The 23,090-nt window shown below is 46.9% G+C and overlaps 1 protein-coding gene across 8 annotated transcripts; it reads left to right on the plus strand.

Moving 5' to 3' along the window:
- The first annotated feature begins 353 nt into the window (after positions 1-353).
- EXOC7 (exocyst complex component 7) lies at positions 354-23,090 on the plus strand. Of its 8 annotated transcripts, XM_009706050.1 has the most exons (22): positions 354-507; positions 1,280-1,345; positions 2,428-2,612; positions 3,296-3,401; positions 3,930-4,152; positions 5,433-5,600; positions 6,668-6,679; positions 11,703-11,795; positions 12,778-12,846; positions 14,190-14,335; positions 14,662-14,814; positions 15,501-15,599; positions 16,224-16,286; positions 16,600-16,666; positions 18,653-18,691; positions 19,745-19,810; positions 20,548-20,668; positions 21,087-21,182; positions 21,474-21,537; positions 22,081-22,122; positions 22,304-22,437; positions 22,848-23,090. In XM_009706050.1, the coding sequence occupies exons 1-22, from the start codon at positions 448-450 to the stop codon at positions 22,948-22,950; spliced, it is 2,175 nt and encodes a 724-aa protein (XP_009704352.1). In that variant the 5' UTR covers positions 354-447; the 3' UTR covers positions 22,951-23,090. The 8 variants fall into 8 exon arrangements, with proteins under 8 accessions (XP_009704352.1, XP_009704355.1, XP_009704353.1 ...); XM_009706053.1 differs by lacking the exons at positions 12,778-12,846; positions 18,653-18,691; XM_009706051.1 differs by lacking the exons at positions 6,668-6,679; positions 18,653-18,691.

Below are 23,090 nucleotides of genomic sequence, written 5' to 3' on the forward strand. Positions count from 1 at the left end.
TAGCGGTGCGCCTCCCTCAGGACCCCGTGTCCTGTGGGGTCGTCGCTGATACCGGCGTTGGAAGCGTTCAGCTCGGCCAGGCCGAGGTGGGGATAGCCGGCTTGGAGACACGCCCTGACAGAGAAGCAGTGCCACCCTCGGACCCTCCTACACCATTTCCAACATGGCTGCGCAACCTGCCCGCCACTCCCAAACTAGCCATTACAAAGGACAGTGCGCATGCGCCTGGTCGCCTCTGGGGCAACTGCGCATGAACAGTTGGCTGAGGAAAGGCCGGTGCCTTTCCGGCCCCTACTTAAGTGGAGGCCACTCTCTAGATGGCGGCTGGTCTTGCTGCGCATGCCCAGTGTGTTTTGCCGCTCCCAAGATGGCGCCGCGGCGGTGACGGGGGGCGGAAGCGGGTGTCTGCACTGGCACTGAGCGGCGGAGCGCAGCCCCCGCGGCAGGATGATCCCCACCGAGGAGGTTTCGGCCCGCAGGAGGGAGGTCGAGGACAAACTCAAGCAGGTGGGACTGGGCTAGGGACCTGCTGCGGGGCCTGGGTCTGGGCCCGCGCCCGCAGCCCCTGCGCGTTGGAGACGGAGCTGGAAGCTGGCCTGGAGATCCCACCGGTCCTGGGAGCGTCCTGGGACCCCCTCAGGGCCTGGTCACCCCGCTCCGGGTCTGGCAGCATCCCCAGGTCCCTTTCAGGGCCTAGGGCCGTGGTTTTCAGGGTCAAGGGGTATCTCTGCATCCTACTTGGGCCCTCTCTTAGGGCCTGGTAACTTCTGGGGGCTCTCCCTTCAGGTCCTCGGGTCCAGCCTGTAAGGCCAGCCCTTGCAGGCTGCTGTTCCTCCCCTGTCTCTGGGCTTTGGTGAGTTGAAAACAGCCCTTGGTGGTTGTTTTGTGTTGGCCGCTTGAGTTCACGGCTGTGCAAGGGATTTGAATGGTGCCTGTGCAAGACCTGTGTCGTGCTATGGCAGGGAAATGTGTGATCTGAGTCAGTGTGCCTCTGTGGTACAGGTGTTCATTTTATATTGTGCTGTGACTTTAGTGTGCTAACGCTTGTGGGCTTGTGGTATTGAAGGGAAACAAGTAATCCATAAAAACCTCACTCTCACCTTGGGTCAATTGCCCTGATTTCTGCTAAAAGGTAGCATATTAAAATGCGGTCTCAGCATCAGACCAAACATGGTTTGCTGCAGTGTTTACCAGGACTTGTAAAAACCTACATGTAATGTTCAGTGACTTAAATGCTTGGTGTTCAGAATTGAAGACTATTTTTTCATCCTACTGACAGGAAGAAGAAACTCTGTCTTTTATCAAAGAGAGCCTTGAGAAGAGTGACCAACTTACAAAGAACATGGTAAGGAGGTCCTTGAAGTTCAGCCTGAACGTTGAGCCTGGTTTTACTTTTTCTTAGAAGAATCTGTTTTCAAGGCTGTCGTTGGGCCCATTTGAAGAATGCAGAGTAACGGACCACTTGCTCTGCGTCTATATTTTACACTTCAGTAGGTGGGCAAAGGGGAAAACTGATGAATGTTTCAATCCTAAGCTTCTCTTCTGGAGAGATAAGGGCTCAAATGAGCTGTTGGCCTCGTCTCTTTACAATCTGTCCTCTCTCTTGGGAAGAGTTATTAATAGACCCCAGACTAGTTTGTGCAACAGCATTGTGTTGTTGCTTCATAAAGGCAGATCTTGTTTAGAGTTTTATTTTGGGAGCGTTCTGTTTAAGAGGTAGAAGGTAATTATTGTGCTGTAATAGCTCATAAGCCCTCAGCTAGTATACTGTGTTCAGTTTCGGGCTCAGTGCTTTAAGAAAGTCATAGAGGCACCGCCAGAGAAGTGTGGAAAACTTACCATAAGAGTGAATCTTGAAAGAATTACATTTTGTCCTAGAAAAGATGACATTAAGGCACCCTTTATGAGCTTATTAAGGTTTTCTGCCTTTCAGAAGTGATATCACAGTCCCTTGTAAAAAATAAATGTCTGTGATGGAAAAGAAGGTTCTCACTATACTAGTCCTGTGCCTTCATGTTGTGCCTCTCATCTTTGGGTCTTAGTGGTATGGAGCAAAGTGGCTGCCAGTTTATGCTTTTGTTGTTCTTTTTACCTACGGCACCTCTAGGCATTTCCTGTGGATTTGTTTTCTGCTGTCAAATAAAATTTTACCCCTCCTTAGTACTATCTTGGAACATTATCTTCATGCTTTAAAACATTTCATTCAGGATTGGCCCATCTCTGTATGGCAGGTGGTCTGTTTTGTGATTATTAATAGAAATTAGGAAATAGAGGGATTAAACAGCCTGCCTAAGGAGCCATAGCAAATTAGTAGCAGAGCCCAAAGAGAAGCCGGGACCTGAAGGTCCCCGATTGCCCTGCTCTAACTGCTACCCTACTGTATGGATCCATGTGGAAGGATGTTCTCTGTTCTCTCTTGGTGTGTAGGTCTCTATCCTCTCCTCCTTTGAAAGTCGCTTGATGAAGCTGGAGAACTCGATTATCCCTGTCCATAAACAGACAGAAAACCTGCAGCGCTTGCAGGAGAACGTGGAAAAGACCCTGTCCTGCTTGGATCATGTCATCAGTTACTACCATGTGGCTAAGGACACAGAGAAGATCATAAAGGAAGGGTGAGTTAAGCAGCTAGATCTTGCTGGGGAGCTTCATCCTATTGAACTTTTGGAATAGAGGTAGGGGAACTGACTGAACACACTCATCATAATGTTCATTATACCCTTCCCACACTCTAAAAATCCACAATAAAGCTGCCTGACTTGCCGTTCAGCAATCCCCAGAGGGCAAAGTCTACTCAGACTTTGCACTGGCATCTCTTCCAGGTTTTGCAGACATGCTATCATATGAGTCTCATGAACATTAGTGGCTTCTCTTCTTCCCTCTGCGCTTTTCCCAAAGGTTCTTTCTGCGCTGTTGATGTTGTCGCTGCATCCAGGCTGAATCAGAACTGTTCTGGAGCCTGCTTGCAGTCTCCAGGAGGGTGTTGTGATCGCCATTCTCTGGGGTGGGATGTCCAGCTTTCTCTGCCTTCCCATCTGGCCTGACTGGGAAAGGAAGGCGAGGCTGAGAGTTGCATGCTGCTCAGTCATCAGCACTTCTGCACTTGCTGTGTGGATTGTGTATTCTGCTGTGGCATTGAGTGGAGGCAAAAGGGAATCCCATGATCTCCTCCTAGTTGAAGAAAAGGGAATTGAAATTTCCCTTGTTATTTTTATCCTGAGTTTGGTCTGATGCTTTCTTGATATCTTCTTTCTTTGCTTCTTGGGGCACTGCTTTTTGCTTTTGGTTTTATTTTCAGCCCCACTGGGAGGCTGGAGGAGTACTTGAATTGCATGGACAAAATCCAGAAGGCGGTGGAATACTTCCAGGACAACAATCCAGACAGCCCAGAGCTGAACCGTGTGGTAGGTTGTGGGTCTGGAAGCTGGCATGGGTGAGAGAGGGACAGACGTAGCCCTGCTGCTTGCCCTCCTGCTATGAGAGGTTGACGGGCTTGCTGTCTGGTGAAGAACGTATTTAGGCACAGCTGAAGAAACAATTATTTTGGCTTCTGTTTAAGTCTGCACTCAGCAGCATTTCTGCTTGTGGCATTTTTCTCTCTCTATGCATTGTGCCAGTAGGACTCCTGAAAGCATATCTTGCACATGTGGTGGAGCTGATTGAACCTCCTCCCAAGTACCTCTTGTCAGTCCTTCAACTGCTTGAGCAGAATGGGAGATCTGTTCAAATTCCACTTGAAGACTGAACAATTCCCAAGCATTTTTTTTATTTAATTAGCTTTAAAAGTCTTTGTTACAGTTGTTGGAGTTTGAAACAAGCAGTACTTGACAGTGGTTAGAAACGCTGCAGAAAGTACATTCTTATGGAGAAATACTTGTGAGTGACTGATTACAGAAGCCTTGTGCTGCTTCTGTCCTGCTGTTTTGTGCCAGAAATCCCTCTTTGAGAGGGGCAAGGAGTCCCTGGAATCGGAGTTCCGCAGCTTGATGACACGACACACCAAGCCGGTCCCACCCATCCTCATCCTGGACCTGATCAGCGGCGATGATGAAATGGAGACACAGGAGGAGATGTCTCTGGAGCACCTCCCGGAGAGTGTCCTGCATGATATCATCCGCATTTCTGGCTGGCTGGTGGAAAACGGCAGGAATCAAGGTTGGTAGTGCTGCATGTTGTTCCCTTGTAGCTCTGTATCAGGTGAGCGCTCTCCAACCACTCACTGCACATGGCTGAGACTAAAAGTAGGGTGTTGAGGGTTGTGTGTAGCTCTGCACAGCTTGGCTTGTGTCTTGAGTCATGAGGCCTCTGCTCAGGTGCTGCTGTGGCCAACAACCATCAGTAACACTGCTGTCGGTAGGTAGCAGCACTAGTGGAACTAGAGACTGCCTTAGTGGTACCTCTTGGGTGAGTAGTTCAGTCTCCTTCCAGTCACCTTAACGTCCTGCTTTTTTTACAGCGTTTGTAGTGAGACTGAAGTGATGGTTTGTCACTTGAATGGAATGATCTCCTGGTGGATATGATGAGAGAAAGAGCTGTGTAAATAGAGCACAAATTATCTTAATGGATAGTCTGTCCCATAGCAGAAATCCATTTAACTTGCATCTGTAATGCCTTCTGATGGAACTGCAACTATCTAGTGCTCGGGTATTATAAATGTGCAAGATGCTGGTCACCTATTCCCATTTGGGAACTATTTATAAACAGAACTTTTTGTATTAAATGTGACCAAGGGCAGAGGGAAAGCAGCACAGAAGACTTTCTTCAGTCAGTACGCATCTCTTCTTTCCTGTTCTGAAGCATCAAAATCTGCCTACAGCTTTATACTCCTTTATTAACTTTTCCTTTGGGAGTGAAAGACTTTGTGGACTTGTTAGAGGAAACCTATACTTTCACACACATTTAGCTACTAGAATCACCCCCCACCTCAATGATTTACTTCTAAGTGGGGATTACTGTGCTTACCAAGTATGACGAACAAGTTTAAAAGCTTCTTAAGAATTTTTCCATGATCAAAGGCAACTCAAGCATATATAGCATATTTTGTTAGAGAGTTTGTATTCTGCTTTCAAATGACGAACACCTCATTTAGTTCCTGAGTGCCCTGAATCCTCAGAAGTGTGTGAAGTCTCTCATGCTTGAAACTGAGCACTTGAATTGGCAAGGTCTTGCACAAATGTCTACCATCGGTTCCATAACTGATGTGCTCGGTAGAGTTAATGTGTGTGTAGTGGGAGGGCTGGAATGAATACTGTAGGGGAAGGAAGAAGAAGTTTTTCAGGAAAATAGGAGAGGCTCTGGGAGGAAAAACGCTTACTTGGGTCCCACATCGATGCTAGCAAGTCCCCTTAGGGGCACAGAGTGTTTCAGGAAAGGTCTGTTTTACCACATAGTGTTTCCTGTTTGCTTATACTTCTGTTTCTACCTTGTCTCCTTAGATTTCATGACCGTTTACTTCCAAATCCGCTCTGTCCAGCTCGACCGCTCCATCAAGGGGCTGAAAGACCATTTCCGTAAGAACAGCTCCTCCACGGGGGTGCCGTATTCCCCTGCCATTCAGAACAAAAGGAAGGACACCCCCACCAAAAAACCAGTCAAGAGACCAGGTGTGTCCCTGAAGGGGGGGAATCGCTGTACTGTGTATCCTCTTGCCTAGGTATCAAACGCGTATCTGCAGGCTGTTTCATTGCTGAGATATCCTCTGTGTCTAAAATGTGCTTTTAAGACAGGAGCAGGTGTGAGATTTTGGAGGTAATCACCTCTTCTCTGCCCTGGATTCAGTACTGAGATTGCAGACATTTTTTGTCTCTTGTTTGTCAAGTCATCAGGTCTGTTCTCTGGGTGATGTAAAGGGAGGAGGGGGGTCCTGTATACAGAGAGAGAAAAGGCCATTGCTTTAACAAAGGAGATAAGTGGAAAGAGACCTGAGAGGGCTATAAAAGGCTATGATCTGAGAACACCTGTCCTCAGCCTTGGAGTATGGAATATAGACTGTGCCACAGCAAAATACAGAAAACTCAGATCGGATAAAACGCATCACTTTAATCATTAGTTATGAATAAATTATTATTGTGCTAGGAGACCAAGAACTTGTCAGGAGTTGAGATGGGGACTAGGTAGGTGCCTACACAAATGAGATCCAAAGTTGTCTGATTTTGGAAGGACTGTTAAAGCTTTTGCCTCAGCCTGTCTTTGGAAGAGCTATGAATGTGACTGGTGGGTTATTCCACCTCTCCTCATAATGGAGTTTTGCTGTATTTTCTGCAGCTGGTGAGGCCGGTCACTCTGGTGTACCAGAGTGCAGAGCTGGAGTTCCCATCTCTGAAATGTGCCGTCTAGTGGGAGCACAGCCAGGAGGAGGGCCAGCAAAAGCTAGCACGTACCTCCCACAGCAGCACAGTCATATTGTCCCTCTGTGTGTCGCAACACCCGGTTGTCTCCTCTGTAATAGTGATGAAAGTCAGAAAGTTTGTATTTCTGTGGGTTTACCTGGCCAATACTCTCCCACCCTAATATTTTTTTCCTGTGTTGTCCAAATACTCTTACTGGGGTCAGGAAAATAGTAAGAAATGTGGGTAGGGACTGGGAATAGATGGGATGGTGAAAGGGAGGAAAAGAAATATCCATTTTAATTGTGTTTGTGTTTATTTTTATAATCCTGATGTGAATGCAGTCCTCATCCCAGGTAATGTGTGTCTATATGTGCGTGTGCTGGCCCTGGTGCTCGCTCTCTTCACTTCTCTGTGTGGAGAGGCTTTGCTGGGCCTCTTCTTGCTAAAGCAGAGGGTGTGCCTGGGATATTTGGAGAGGGAGGGCTGCCTGGGGACAGTTGTGACATCCAGAGATCACCCCTCTGGTCTTTTAAAAATCAACCTGTGCCGTTGCTGCTGTGCCCTGGAGCTGTCCCTGAAAGCTGATGTGCCGCTTGGAGTTGGTGAATGTAGTCAGTCTGCAAATTTCGATGGATTTTCCCTTGTCAACAGAGAACCACCTGACAATGGGATGTCTCACCCCACACTTGGCTTTCCTCTGGAGTTTAGCACGTAGTTATTTGCATAAGAATTTGTCCCCTGTGTTGGGAGACCTGTAGAGGTCAATATCCTCCTGCTAAGGAGAACTAGCTATGCTGCAGATGGCAGAAAAACAGTGTTTAAAATTGCTCCTAAGCATGGTGGCAGTCATTTGTGTTCAGGTCCTGAACAGTGGCTCCTGCCCAACAGCATGATTACAATAGGTAAGAATTATTTTTGTGTGGTTCAGTAGCTCTGTGCTGGAAAGATGCCAGATGGGGATCTGTAGTTGAGCCATGGGGAGCTCAGGTTGCGGATGCTTCAGATTTGGTCCACAGTTCTCAGTTATCACCTGATACTGAAGAGATCCCTGTGTTTTGATTGCTGTGAAGTCAGCATAGTCAGCAGATGTTTTTGAGCAGCCTGCCAAATGGTAACGTGTCCCCTGTGCTCTAGCTAAGTAGTCAGAGATGGAGGAGATTTCCTGCTCGCTCCCCGCCCCGCCATGGGCAGCTTAAAAAAAAAAAAAATCACTAGGATTTTTTTAATGAGTCTCAGATCTTGGATGCTGCCATAGAAAGTACAGAAAGGAGCCCACACATTTGAAAGCACAAGCATTTGTTCCCTACAAACAGAGCTCCTTCAAAATGGATACATTTGGGCATCCAAAATTACTTGTCATGAAGAATGTCTCGGCTGTAGATTTGCCAGGAGATTTTCATGTCTTTTTGCCCAGTTTAATTGGAGTTTGTGAGATGGGCCAGGTAGAAGGGACAATGCAGTCTGAATGCACTTACAGAGCTGACAGTGTATGAAGGAAAGAACATTTCAAATGATCTATTGGGGTATTGTTAATCTCAAGAAAAATAGTGGCTAATTTGTCTCCAGTCTTCCATGAACGAGGACAGAGAACCAGACTGTCGCTCTTGGAGGACAGGGGTGGTTAAACGTCATACACCGGCCATCTCTTATGGCTACTAAATTGTAATTAAGTGAAATTAAAAATGGAGGAAAAAAATAGTCTTTGAGCAGAGATTCACTGTTTTTTCTGCAGTTCTATCAGCTTTCAAGGACAGCTTTTGAGGTGTAGGTCTTACACTGTCTTTGCACTGGCACAGTGGCCCTCTTCATAGCAATATTCATCTGGTGGTGTTCAATTCCCCTGGCTTTAGCCTTTGTTCAATTATGGACAAAGAAATTTTTTTTCTGTGCTATTGCTTCGGTAAGTAAAGTCAAGTTCTGCCAATTTGGGTTTCAGACAAGGGGATTTTCTCACCGTTCCAACAAGTGAGTCCATTTCCTTAGTCCTTAAGGAAGAATATCCCAGTGCACACCCCGGTGCCCTCTTGAACCTGTTGCAAGGGTTAAATAACAAACTAAATCTGATGTGCTATAACTTGTTTATGGACAAAGCGAGTGCAAGAGAGGCTAGAGCTAAAGGGAAGGTGAGGTATTAGGCACAGGGTAACAAGGCAGAGATGCACACACACACACACACACCCCCCTCACACTCCCCACACCCTCCCAGGTATTGTGCTGGATTCTGGAGCACAAGCTCCATGTGTTGTTTCAGAGGGTCTTTGTCTCTCTGTTATTGTTTTATTTGTAGATGTACCCTGTACGGTCTCCTGTTGTTACAGCACGCAATTGAAAATCTGACTGCTGGAGATGCTTCTAAAGCAGAGTTGTCTCCTGTTAAGTGAAACTTGCCAAGTCAAGTTGAACTGATGAAGGCATCTGTGGGCTTTTTTTTTTTTTTTCCCCAGTGGTTTGCTGTTTGAAATGTCAGCAGTCTGTCTCAGAGGGCAAGTGTATTGAGATTCCCAAATCATCCTGCTGCAAACATACGCATGTAAAATATTGCTTCTTTGTGATGCCTGTAGACCCAATGCTCTTTTGTTGACTTGAGAGCAGCAGGTAGCTCAGCAGCTCTGCATTGCCAGGGAAGGATAGGGCCAGAAGATGCTGGTAGGGGCACTCAGCCTGGCTGCCTACAAGCAAAAGCCAGAGAGCTTCAGCTGGTTTTTTACAGACTTCTGTAGCTGGTGCTTAAGAAAAAAGAATGCGTTGCCCTTCTGCTTGGTTAGAAAACTGCCTAGTGGAAGAGAGAAAGACAAGAAAAATGAGCAATTGGAAAACGGTGCCTTGTGTATGCCCAAAAGTCACTTTATTTAATAATTGGGCCACAGGAGCAAAAGTTTCAGGTGTGTTTTGACTTTTCAGGGGCTCTTTTCCAGTTTCCTTAATGCTCCAGTTTACCTAGCGGTGAGATGCTACCTGAAGGCAGGCTGGGGAGTCTTTGTGTGGCAGAAGAAAGAGCCTGTTCCTGTTTCCCATATTGATCACTGCCTAGCTTGAATGTGATGTTTTCATTAGTAGCTGAAACGCTGTCCCATTTGGTTTGTGAGCTGGGAAAACAATCGTGGAACAAAAGCATTTGGCTGCTGTTAGAATCCATTAAAGCCTAATTACAATGCTAAGTAAGGGTACAGCAGCACTGAAGTGATGCCCATGAACACTGAACACTCTGTGTGTGTCAGCGTAAACACAGGTAATTGTGCTTATGCAAATAAAATACAGCAGAGGCGTTTCTGCTCTCATCTGAGAAGAAACCGTCAGGGGTGGGCTGTGGAGATGTGCACTGCATACCTGTGAAGTGAGATCCTATTGACAGCAGCAGCAGTTGTACTATCTACTTGGTTTTCACACCAATTTACCCCTTTTTTTTTTTTTTTTTTTCCTTTTCCCTCTGGATGCTTGAAAGTGGGAAAGGAAAGATGAAAGAACTGGTAGAAGAACAGTACCTGAGTTGAGCTGCTCTGCATCAGCTGGGCCATGGTAACAGCAGTAAGAAAGAGCTTAGTGCGTATCTCCAGAGTTTGCTACAGCCCTGGCTGCTCAGAGGATCTTGCTGTTGTGCCCAAGCTCTTAAGGTTTCTAAAAGTAGCTAAGAATAAAGTGGAAGTGTTGGGTGTGAAGAGCATCAGGATGCTTGGAAGAAGCAGCATAGGCCTCTCATTTGATCATATGGCAGAAGCCAGGAGCAAATGCATCAACACAGCAAGGGTGTAAATCTCCCCACCTCCCTGGTGTGGGTCTAGAGGGGAGAAGTTTCCTGCTAGAAGAATGTGTTTTATGGATATGATTTATTTTTTTTTCCCCCTGTACTAACTGGTTGAGAATACGCTGAGCTAGTAGAAGAAAAGTATTGCCAGTGAAACGTTATGCTTTAGGATCCGTATTCTGTTCTTTGGTAAGTGCACCAGGTTAAGGCAGCTTGGTAATTCAGTGGGAACTTCTGTCTCCTGTTCTCCCCCATTAGAGATGCACTGTCTGGGGGACTTAAAGTTTCATTCCCTCTGCCATATATCCCTTTATGGGATGAAGCTGTCCTGCACCCCGGGATGCTGTTCTGGAGCAGTGTGTACTTGGGCTTCCCCTCAGGATAGCGGTCTTCGGCATTTAGGCAGCCAACACTCATTTCCAGGCTGCACTGTGGCTCACAGTTACTGGTCGAAGTAGGGATTTTCTGCATGTTTGGAGTATTTATTGCTTTAAAGCGGAAGAACAATTCTTAATTTTGGGAGCAGCATTTTTATTTCTTGGATCCTTCTTCATTTACTCAGCCCAGTTCTATTTCATCTGGGTCTCCTATAGAAACTCTTTCTAACTTCCCAAAACTTTCTGTTCCCTGTTGTGCAGGCAACAGCAAAGCTCTGCTGTGAGAGGGTGTCCATGTGCTTGTGATAATTGTAGCTTGTTGCATGACGACTAACCTTTTAATGTGGAAACAGTGCTTAGTCTTCCGTTGTCACATTAATGCTTTGTTTTGTGCTTTCTAGCTGTATATCCAGCATTGGCTTTTGTTCAGTTCTGTCTGTTTTTTGTGTGTGTTAAGTATAAATCTTTTAACCCAGTGTTATTTTTTTTTTTCCATGGTTTTAATTGATTTGCAGTTCCTTAGAAGAGAAGTGTCTTGGGGATTAGGGTGACTTAATGCGAGTTAGACATGGGTGGGCAGCATCCATTATTCTATGATTCCTGTGATGGGAATTGCTGCTGCAATTGCTCTCTTGAGCCCAGAGGTTGTCACCCTTTTATTGCTTTCTGTAACGCCAGAGATCATTCCTTGTCTTGGCTGTGGGGCTCCTGATGGGTCTATATTGAGCATGCTCAGAAAATACCCCTTAGAAAGGCACCTCTTTCTGTAACCGAGCGGCTGCAATTGTGGCTCTGGGGAGCAGGCAACGTGTTGCCAGACAGGAATTGTCCGTACTGCAAAGCCCTGCTTCCACAGCTGAGGAAAAGCAACGAACCTTGTACGCTTGGATGCAGAGTACCGGCTTAAATAAACTCATTACAGGGAAGGGTGCTTCATTGCTTCCCTTGTCTGATCGTGTTTTCTCACCCAGCCATGCCACCTCACCAAACTGATTTGAGCACTCCCCGATTCTGTAACTGTGGCTGGAATCCATGTCCCCACCCTCAAAGCAGAGAACCAGTCTGGAAATGCCATTGTATCTGCACACTTGGACATGAGTTTGGGGCTCACGTTCCTGTACTGAGCATGCTCGTTGGTGCCCAGCATCCTCTTGCTGGGCCCAGGTGACTTGCTGGTGGAGGGCTGGTGTTCTGGGTTTGTTTTCTTTCACTCATTTTCTAGGTCTTCTTGTCTCTTCTCTCTGGCTCTGGTGACAGGCACGATCCGTAAGGCTCAGAACCTTCTGAAACAGTACTCTCAGCATGGTCTAGATGGGAAAAAGGGGGCCTCTAACCTCATTCCTTTGGAAGGTAATCACAGCTCTAGCTACTTCACCCTTGACTTTCTCTGTGTATCAGCCTTGCTTTTCCAGGTGGAACTTCCATTAGCCTAGTGCTTGGTGGACAGCATTGGATAGGTACAGCTGTCCTTGGGGAACCAAGGAGATGCTGGAGGGCCAAATTATTTTTCTGAATTTAGTGGCTGAATTTCAAAGTTTCCATAAACATGAGTACAGGTGGAATGTTACCTTAAAGCAGTTGACCCACCATAGCCACCTGGCTAATGGAAGCTCTGATCTGATGACATCTGCTTGTGGTGTTTCTGTTCTCTTTTCTTTTTGCCTGGACTTTAAGACATTGTTTCCTAGTGACCTTTCCAAACCTGATGCTGAAGTGTCAGACGACGGCTAGCTCAGTGTATTGTGCCTCCATGATCTTCTTTGTAGAGACCTACCTACGTGGTTGTCTTCCATATTCAGATCTCCTGTGCTCATAGAGGTTGTACCAGATAAGGGAGAAGAGGTCACTTGCTTCAAAGCATCTGTAAGACCTTTCTGCCTCCTGCTATGTACGTATCTAAAGTAGATCTCTTCAGCACCTACACTGTAGTCTACTAAATCCCAGATGGTGACTAACATCACACATTTGGGGGAAAAATTCTCACGCTGAGCAGATGGGCCTTGAGTTTGGATTTGTAATGGTTGTGGATACAAATTGGACTTCTGGTGCATGCTATCCCATTCAGAACTTATGGCAGGAGGTTCAAGGGACTCCTGTGGCCCAGCAAATTACTTGACTCACACCTCTCATCAGGTTTCAAAGGGTTGCTACCGCTGCATAGCCCAACAAAGGGAATTGGTTAGGTAGCGTTCCTGGGACTGTGTAGGGAAAAAAGTGTCCATCAGATCAAATAAGCCAAGCTTGAAGCGGCTTCCAGCCAGTGTGAGCATCCATGCTGTAACCACCCTGGATAAATTGCGCCTTCTGTTTGTGCCGGCTGACATCTCACTAGGTCATGAGCATGATTTACGAGTTAAACACCTTTCCGATACCCTGAGCGACAAGCATGGGCCGGCTGCTGGTAAGTACCATGTTGTCACTTCATAACAAGCTGGCTAACATCCCTTCTTTTCAGCATGTTTCACAGTAGTTTTGTAGCCAGTGGCTGTTCATCTACGTGGGCAGTCCTGGAGCATGGGCCTTCTCTGGCTAAGAAGCTCTGGCTCTTCTCAGTAGAATTCACTCCTACTAATCACACACACCCCAAGCCCTCAAACAGGGAGCCCCAACTTTGTCCTACCAAAGACTGGTGGCCACCGTGCTGAGGGGCACTTTCCTATAGGTAGCCACTGGCTTATTTGGTGCTGAAGTGAAAGGGATCACATGTGGCATGCAATACAGTGAGCCATTCTCCACTGTAGGCAGTCTGTAAAAACCACATCACGTTTGTGTGTCCCCTGCTGACCATAGCTTTTAAAAGATCAGCCTGAGGAACCTCTCAGCATAGGGCAGAATTGGTTCTTTCTCCATCAAAAGTTGCAGATGTTGCTGGGAGGAGAGAAGCAGCAGCAGCCGGTAGCTTGGAGAAGGCCTCTCTCTGTAATCTTACTGTCTTGTAGTGGCCACTACAGGGGTATGAGTAATGCAGGATGGTGTGCATCTGTTTTTCTCTATCCTGCTGACACACCAGCTAGTGGTTGGCATGAGTTGGTGTGGGCCCTTGTATCATACTGGCACTTGTCATGCCTGCCTCATAGGTTCTTTGATGGGTCTTTGTCCGAGACATTTGTATGCTAGGACTCAAATGTTTGCATTTGTATGCAGCATTGTGTGGCAGATAGCTCACCTAGCTGTGCTGATATTCCTGTTTAATAGGATTTAAGTGTTCATCTGCCTGTTTTTTATCTTCTGTTTCTGCCTGTGGGAAGAGGCTGCCTTCCAGGACAGCCTTGATTTCCCAGAAATGTTGATGCGAAATGGCAGTTCTTCATCTGCATGATGGATGGAGATAAAGAATTCTAAAAATACAAGTAGAAATGTTCAATAATTCACCTCAGACCTTCTTGAGTCTAGTACTCTGTGTTCAAGCCTTTGATTAAATTTAGTCTGTATCCCAGAAGAGCTCCAAACTTGCCTTCTGTCATGAGGCTGGAAAGAGCTGGCATCCTGATGTGCCTGTTTCCTGAACTGTAGATGACTTTGCATGCCTTCTGCTGGGTACGCATGGCCTTCCATGCACAAACCCAGGGGCAGGTTTGGTGAGAAGATGGCTCTTGCTCTCGAGCAAGAATGGGTGAAAAGCCAGAACCGCCTTTTCCAGAAGAATCTTGAGCTCCTTGTGTAAACCAAAGCCTTGGAGTGAGCAGAGCTGCTAGAAGCTCAGTGCGAATTTTGTTCTCTCTTAAAGCCATCTTGCCCTTACAGGGAGGGATGACGTCTTCGACATCGAGATTGATGCGTACATTCACTGCGTTAGTGCCTTTGTCAAACTGGCCCAGAGTGAATACCAGCTCCTGACAGAAATCGTCCCAGAGCACCACCAGAAGAAGACCTTTGATTCTCTCATCCAGGTCAGTTGAGCCTCTCTGCTTGGTTTCTCTTGTAAAGGATACACACAAAGTCTTTCTCCCTTCCTCTTCGTTGTGAGGATGTGGATTCCAGCACCTGCTGTGGGTGCCCAAGAGCACCACCACTGCTAGGGTTGTCCTCCAGGACCTGTTTGGGGAACTGGTGCCTGCACAGACCCTGGAGAACATGTGCTCAGAGTCACTCACTGGGTACCACAAATGACGTATCAGCTAAATTGGCATCCTTAATGGGTATCCTGCCTTGAGCCCTTTATGCTGCCTGGGCAAAAGTCATGCCGCTTCCTTCTGGCTCTCTGGCTTTATTGCAGGAGTCATTAGATAACTTGATCATGGAGGGAGATAACATTGTCTCAGCTGCCCGGAAAGCCATCATCCGACACGACTATTCGGCTGTGCTCACAATCTTCCCCATCCTTAAGCATCTTAAGCAGATGAAGCCAGAATTTGACCAGGTTTTACAGGTAAGCATGATATGGCTTGGGTTGTCTGGAGAACTTTTTGAAAGGGATTATCACAGTGGCTTTGAACAAAGCCATGCTGCTTCTGTCCTCCAGCATGGACTGGAAGTGACACAAATGCAGCTTGCTCCTTTCTGTGATGGTGAACCAGCAACTCGGCACCTCTCAGCAGCAGTTCTTTTCAGTTCAAGTCATGACCTGGCAATGGACTGTCTACATTATCCTGCTGTATACGTGGCCTCTGAGGTGTTTCATCTCTGATACTCTTAAGCTTAGTTTAGACTGTGCTCGCTGATGTCTGGAAGATGGGCTGCTCCGAGGAGAGCCTGCTTGGACTGTGCTGCAAGGTTCTCCTTGTATCAAATATGGCATCCAGGTTTAGCAAAGCTCCTTTCCATGTGCTTCCAGCTGGTGACCGTGATGCGCCAACCTCCTGTATCAGGTACTGTGTAAGAGGAAACACGAGAGGTAGCAAGTCCTGGTCACCATTAGGGTCACAACATCGTCCTTTTCTGGCTGGCAGAAGAATGCAGGATTTCACGTGTTGTTGATGGTGCTGTAAATATTTTCCTGGCATATGAGGAATTAAGAATGAGGTGCTGGGGTGGGGGATCAGGAAGGGGTGGTGCTGGATGAAAGTTCATATGCTGTTTGTTTTCCTTCTCTGATCTGTTATGGAACTATTCCAGGGAACTGCAGCAGGCACTAAGAACAAACTGCCAGGGCTCATCACTTCCATGGAGACTACTGGTGCGAAGGCACTGGAAGAGTTTGCAGACAACATTAAGGTAGGATTCTCTGCAATGTTCTTTCTGGCAAGACTAGCAGGCTTGGAAGAGGGGTTTTCTGAGCAGAACCTCTAGCGGAGCTTTCAGCTTTCTGTGAGACCATGTAGTTTCTGACCCTAAAGCAGGAGCTTGCTGGATCGCTTTGGACGGTCAGCTGCAAATTCCGAATGCATGGTGCTCACCTCAAATACTGGAGGCCTCTGCCTAAGACCCTTAACAAGCATACTACAAATAATTTGACATGAGCTTCCAGGCCTTTGCAGATATCAAGACAATCTCCAAATTTAATCCTATTTAAAAAGAAAGGAAAATTGCTGACTTGAAAAGTTTTGGAGGACTCATGTTAAACTGTCCCTGTGTAAGGTGGGCTTGGTGAATGCACTGCCGGTAGGTGAGCTGAACATTTGATGGTCACATGCTGAACAAACCCCTGTGGTTCTGAGCTGCCAGTGCATAGGAGCTGTGGTTTTTGAGCACCAGGAGATGGCACTGCAAGAGCCGGGTCTGAGGATGTTGAGAGAGGCTGGATAAACAAACCTACAGCTCACTTGCAGCAGCAGTTGTACTGTAGATGCCTTCAGTTTCCTTACATGCTTACCTTATGTCTGTCTCTTCCCTTCTTAGAATGATCCGGACAAGGAATATAATATGCCAAAAGATGGGACAGTTCACGAACTCACCAGCAATGTATGTGATGATGATTTGAACCATCCTTTGTGAAAAACAGCTTCTGAAGAGGTTTTACAAAGAGCAGTAGGGAAATTTCTTAAGTTAAGCTGTCTTGGTATTGGAAGGGCAGTTAACTGGCTTCCATGGAGAGATTAGCTTGTTACTCTTGTTAAGCCATGATGTGACCGTGTGGGTAAAACCCAGCAACTCAAAGGAGTGTGGTGATTTGTTTCTTTAAGGCTTTTGAGTGTGTGGGGACAAGTCAATCCTTAATAGCAGAGCATAGGAGACACAATGTTGGTTGCTCATAACTTCCCTCCCTTGCTTCCAGGCCATTCTTTTCCTACAGCAATTGTTGGATTTCCAGGAGACGGCTGGTGCCATGCTGGCATCACAAGGTACATACATGCATGGGGCTTGTTTGGGCATGCAGTTTCTTCCCCAAATTGTCTGGACATCTTCCCTAAAAAGATCAAACTTCAACATGCACTGTGAGCTTGTTCTCCTCCTGTCCTTCACCCTGTGGTTTGTCTTGTCCTCTGATCTGCCATGACCATGTAGTTGGTTATCTGGAGAACTCCAAGGATGCAGAGAGTTTCCCTGCTGGCCTTCCACACTTGCTCCTATCAGGTACTCTTGGGATGGTGTTTATTGCTGATGTGCTCTGTGGTATCAAGAGAGGATGCCTTAGTCATTTAGCTTCAAATCTGAGACTGGGCTGGTACTGGAGTGAAGCTGAGTTACCTTTTGTTAGGCTGCGTGTTGACGAATTGTTGCCTTCCTCTGCCACATCCTCTGGTCAGAATATAACAGCAGCAGCAAGAATATTCTCCTCAGCATCTAGCCGTGGTCAAACGGGGACTCCTGAGCTATTCATGTGCCACATGCCCTAACAGAGAGAAGCTTTAGCTCTGCTCTCTGGGATGCTAAAGAGACTAATTCCAGAAAGAAATACGTAGATCAGAAGCTGAGAGCTGCTGCCTATCAGCTAGAGCATGATTCTTGGTTTTGTGCAGAGCAGCAGCTCCCAGCTCTCGAGTGAGCCCTTGCCTTTGGCAGAGCTCATGCTTTCAAGTAGGTTGGAATAAGAGCAGGCTGGAGAGGTGGAGAACTGGGTATTCAGGGGGGCACAAGGACCTGAGGAGGCACAAGCCACTAGCTGGTGTTTGGAGAGGGTGAGGGAGCCCATTAGGAGCAGGAGAATGGGGAAGCTTACAGCTGCCTCCAGACTTTTATCTGCAATTCCTGCTTAGAAAATTCTGTCAGTTCTAAATTAACTCAAGCTAGGATGTCTCTGCTTCTGTTCACATTTCCTCTAGCCACTGCCTTGTGCCCTCTCCACTTACAAACTCAGTGTGCTCAGAGCCTCCTGGGCCTTGACTCTCTCTCCTTGGCCAAAGAGGTGGTCTGAGTTTTTTCTTGGAGAAATCATTGGTGATGTCAGCACTGTTTCAAAGTCTTGACATGTTGTCATGCAGTGGAGATCTGTCATAGGAGCTGATTCAAAAGGTAGCATATTTTTTTTATATTGGTCATATAACAAAATGTGACCAAAGCCATTTCCTTTTTAATTGTGGCTGGTTGTCCCATCAGGTATACAAGGATCCTGCTGTGTAAAGACAGCTTGAGAAAAATGCCTCTTTACAGTCTGTTCAATTATTAAAGCTTGAAGTCAGTGTAATTGTAACAGATCTGGTAACTTGGGCTGACGTGTAGTACCTCAGAGCCGTGCATGAGATGACCCACAATCCAAGGATTGTAAATCATGTTCTGTCTGTCAGCAGTCAGGCCTTAGGAACCATCTGCTGCCAGATGCTCCCTGCTTTCTGCCAGTTTTGTTCTCGTGCAGAAACACCTCTGCCACTTGCTCCAAAAGCTAGGCTTGTCCCAGCACGGGGCACCCACGCAGGGCAGAGCTGCCCTCATTTTCAGTGATGCTGGTTACTGAATGTTGGTGAAGTTGTGGTTCCTGTCCAGCTGTGGACTTGACATCACTCTAGACCAAGCATCATCAGATCAGACGTGATTATGTCAGTGGAGTTTAAGGGGGGAGTTGCTTCTGCAGACAGAGGCATCTGCTTTGGGGTGGTGACTTGCCCCCAAGGGTGCCCCTCTAATGACAGTTTCCAGTTGCTAGCTGGACAAACAATGTCTGTAGCAGGGGAAGGAGGTTAGACTCTGCCTTTGCTCTGAGATCTCCGCTCTGTTTGTGACCTTGGAGGGTCTCCTACCTGCTCTCTCGTGTACCTGTCTGTGGCTGCTCTGTGTTAATATCTGCTTTGTTCTCAAAGGGATGGTGGTCTCTAACCTGTCTTTTTGCACTTTGCGTTTCTTTTTCTCTCTCCTCCCTCCTCTTTTCTCTCTGCTCTGCCTAATCTTTGTAGTTCTTGGGGACACATACAATATTCCTTTAGATCACAGAGGTAAGCAGACTTACCCACACGTACCTGTTTGTATTGCCTCGGAGTCTGGTGATGTATGTTAATTCTTTATCCTTCAGGAGTGGTAAATAAATTAACACATAACTGAAAAGGGAAAAAGGGGAGGGTAAGTAACTCTTGCCAGTAAGCTGGAGAGAATAGGGAGGGCTTGTCACCAGCAGACAATGAGGGATGCCTCATGAGCTGAAACAGGCTAAAGACACTCTTGGCACTGAATCTCTTTGGCATGGGTAGCAAATTGGCCCAGCTGGTATCATGCTTTATCCCATGCACGCTCAGCTCCTTATTGTCCACCTCCCAGCAACAGGAGCCTCAAGGCCTTTCCCATGGAGCGCTTATGAACTCAGACCACCCGAGCTAGGCCTGGCTGCCAAACTCTCTGGTGGGGGGAGGAGGAGATATCTACCCCACGTGTCCCGTGGGACCCACGCCCACCAAACCTTGAGGGCAGAAAGCCATCTCTTATGCATGAACAGAGAAACATGTGCCAGCCTGGAGTTTTTGCTTGTAAGGGCAGGCTCCCATGCTGGTGCAGTCCCTTGTACAGAGCCAAGCAGGCCCTATCGGCAACCATGGGGATGGCTGAAACCTTCCAGAGCCCTTCTGCTTGTTTCAATTACTGTTGTGTGCCTGCTGTTAACAGCTCCAGCTCATTTGCTCTCCGATTGCCAATTTCTAGTACTTATAAACCCTTTTCAGGTGGAGGGGGAAGGATGGGGAGGATGTGTTTAATGACTCTATTTGTGATCAAAAGGATGTCCTCTGAGCACTAAGAAGGAAAGGAGAGATTTCTGCTGGGGTGCTCAGCACTTGATGCAGATACAAGGATTGAGGGGTGCAGAGCTCTTCCACCCTCACCCCAGATAAGCTGCTGACAGTCAGCACTGAAGCAGGGAGCTAATTACACTGTCGATGGGAGCTCTGCACTAATTCCATAGCAACAGGGACGAGGCTTGTTTGAATAGAGGCAGGCTGACCACAAATACTCTCCTTCCTTGTGGCATGTTAACTGGCCTAAGACACTTTCCTTTTCAGAGACCAGCTCTTCAGCTAGTAGTTACAGTTCAGAGTTCAACAGGCGGCTGCTGAGCACCTACATCTGTGAGTACTCTGCACACCTTCCCATTTCTGCCCCATCAGCTGTCCTTCACTCAGCTTGTTCTTGGGTGAAGAACACAGGTTGTGGCTCTTACTCCATATGATCTTTCTGTGTTTGAGCTGGAGACAGATGGGAGGGATGGAAAAAAGGGTTGAACTGGGAGTTTCAGGCTGTTACAGTTAGACAGGACAGAGCACAGTGCAGCAGCTTGCTGTGCTGCACAGCTCTTGTCATTGGTTGCCTCAAACCATTCTCACTCGGTGCTTTGCACCTTCAACCTCACGGAGGCTCCTCGCTGCCAAAAGGGCTCTGTAAAATCTCGATCTGGCATTTAACAGTAAGATAGTGAGATGAGTTCATGGTACTACCTCATGATGATCTGTCACAATGGGGATCAGGTCCTTTGGCTTCTTTGAGATCTGAGCCTGCGTCGTGGTCAGGCTGTGTCTGGTCACCCATGCTGATCCTAGGACTTGGTCTGAACACAGAATGCAACTGTATTGCCAATTGCAACAGCGGCACTAGTTCGCAGACAGGTTTTGGTGACTCGCTGAGGAAAGATCTGTGTCAGGCCTGTAGGATTGTTAAGTACATGTGATTGTACCCTTGTCTACACATGCAGTTGGGGCTGTGCTGTTTGCTGTGGGCTCACAGCGACAGTACAGAGCACTTGGTTTGGATTGTCTGTAATGGGAATTTTCAGTGCAAAACCTTTTGTTCTGTTTTTCCCCTCTCTAAGGCAAAGTGCTGGGCAACTTGCAGCTTAACCTTCTTAGTAAATCCAAGGTATATGAAGACCCGGCTTTGAGTGCCATTTTTCTGCACAACAACTACAACTACATTCTGAAATCTCTGGAAAAGTAAGTGTGTATCTGGGTAAATCTCCCTGAAGTCCAGGCTGATTCTATGCATGGTTTTGGAGCAGAGCTGTGCATTGAGTGCATTTATTTGTTGGTCTGTCTCTGCTGTTTCTTCCATTCTTGAAACTGCCCTTTTGAAAGCTTTGCACTATTATAAACATCACATTACACAAGAGTGGAAGAGAAAAGCATCAGAGATGCCTTAGGTTGTAGAGAATCCTTTGATCTTGGGAGGACTGAGGACACGGCTTTGGAAAGTAATTTGGGGTAGCTTCTGTCTCCCAATTTGTGCATTTCCAGGTCCCTTTTATTGTAAAGGGCACAAAAGAACTTGATAAGGGCTTGAAATGTTGCCATCCTGCTAGCAGCCCTGAGAGCAGCTGGCTCAGGTGCTTCCTGAGGTTTTCTGTTCTTTCAGATCTGAATTGATCCAGTTGGTAGCCGTGACACAGAAGACAGCAGAGAGGTCTTACCGGGAGCTCATTGAACAGCAGATCGAGACCTACCAGCGCAGGTCAGGTGACGTCCTCCACTATTTCCTTAGTTTTGTCAGTTTGAGAGCTCCTTGGGAGCCAATGCTGCTGGAGCAATGGGAGAGATTAACCTAAACCAGAAACTTGTCTAAAACCGAAGCCAAGTATTTTGGTTTCCAAGCGATTAGTCTAACTTGGGAAGGGGTCATTGTGGAAGGTTTTGGGGTGTGTATTGTCTGGGCTGGCCTTTGGGTCATGGGTGAAGACATGGATGTTCTGGTGAGGCACGAGTAACCCCTCTTCAACTTTTTCTTATCTCATGTCACGTGCAGCTGGTTGAAGGTGATAGAGTCCATCTCAGAGAGAAATCTGCCTGTCTTTCAACCAGGAGTGAAGGTGAGAGGATGGGCAAGGATGGCTTTGAGATGATAGAAATTGCTGGAAACATCATCTCCTTTGTCATGTTAAAAAAAATTCCCCGAAACATTCTTTTATGACTCATGCCAGTGTTGTTCTGCAGAGTGAATACTGTGGCTGGGACAAGATGGAGAGCAGCACTACCTTCTCATCTCCCCTGCCACAGATTCATACAAATCTTTTAATCTCTGCCTCCATTCTTATATTTTCCCCTGAGCAGATGCTTCTATTTTGGGTTTGCAAAACCCTGACACCTTCTCTTGGAAAGGGCTGGAAGCATAAAGAAGTCTATTTTTATGTCTGTTCTGGCTGAAAATTACCCTTGGTAAACCTACTTCAGATGAAAGGCAATTGCTGAATGTAGGGTGTGCCGCTCACTGCAGCTTTCTCTCCTCCCTGCTTTAGGAGAGGGAATTCAAGTAGGTAGGATATTACTTAGGTTGGATGGGGAGTTGTGGGCAAACACTGATGTTGGAAATTTATTTCTGGAGATGAAATAAATCCTTTCCCTCCTTGTTGCAGCTCAAGGATAAGGAGAGGCAGATGATAAAGGAGCGCTTTAAGGTAAGGAGGTGTTAGATGGTGTAAGAACATCCCCTGCTTGATTGGGACAGACAGGCAGACTAAAGATCTGCCTAAGGAGGAGACCTGTCTGTTGGTGGTCAGCAGTGGAGGGGAAGAACATCAGACTCAGTATAGAGACCTAACTGCAGGCAGGACGCTCACTGAGTTTTACTTTGAACAGGGTTTTAATGATGGGCTGGAGGAGCTATGTAAGATCCAGAAGGCCTGGGCAATCCCAGACATGGAGCAACGGGACAAAATCCGCCAGGCACAGAAAAACCTCGTGAAAGAGACGTATGGTGCCTTCTTGAACAGGTGATGACTTCTTGCAACATTGTCCTCTCTTCTTTGGATTTACTGAGGTGTTTGGGACCTAGAGTAGCCTGAGCTGAGGTGCTTTTCTATTGTCCTGTCTTAGCTTCTCTACCTTGCACACTAAAATATCCCAAAGCTGAACTCTACTAGTTGTGAACATCTGCTGTCACCCTGATTCCTTGGTCAAGGTGAGTGCAGATGTTCTAGCTAGCACAAAGCTCTGAGCCACCCTGGGCTGCTCATGTAAAACTCAGACCAGTTGTAACCTGCTCACTTGCTCCCTACAAGATGCCCTGTCAGATTCAAGTGGGACTTGCTGGAGCGGAGCTGATTTGTGACAGAGGAGGGGCCAGTGGGTCTCTTTGCTGTGTTCCAGTAGTTTGTGACCTGGGAATTGTCTTCCTTTGCAGATATGTCAACGTGCCCTTCACCAAGAACCCTGAGAAGTACATCAAATACCAGGTCGACCAGGTGGGGGAGATGATTGAGAAGCTGTTTGACACATCGGCGTAAGTCTCCAGCTGCCAAGTACAAGTCAGCACTCTCTCAGCAACCTTTGGGACTCCCTCCCCTTCCCTTCTCCCCTGCCCCATTGTGGTGGGCAGGGTGTTACACTTGTATTTATCAGATTTATAAACCCTGTGGAAACACTA

This window comes from Cariama cristata, unplaced genomic scaffold, assembly GCF_000690535.1.
Source record: "Cariama cristata isolate BGI_N322 unplaced genomic scaffold, ASM69053v1 scaffold9988, whole genome shotgun sequence".
Lineage (NCBI taxonomy): Eukaryota > Metazoa > Chordata > Aves > Cariamiformes > Cariamidae > Cariama > Cariama cristata.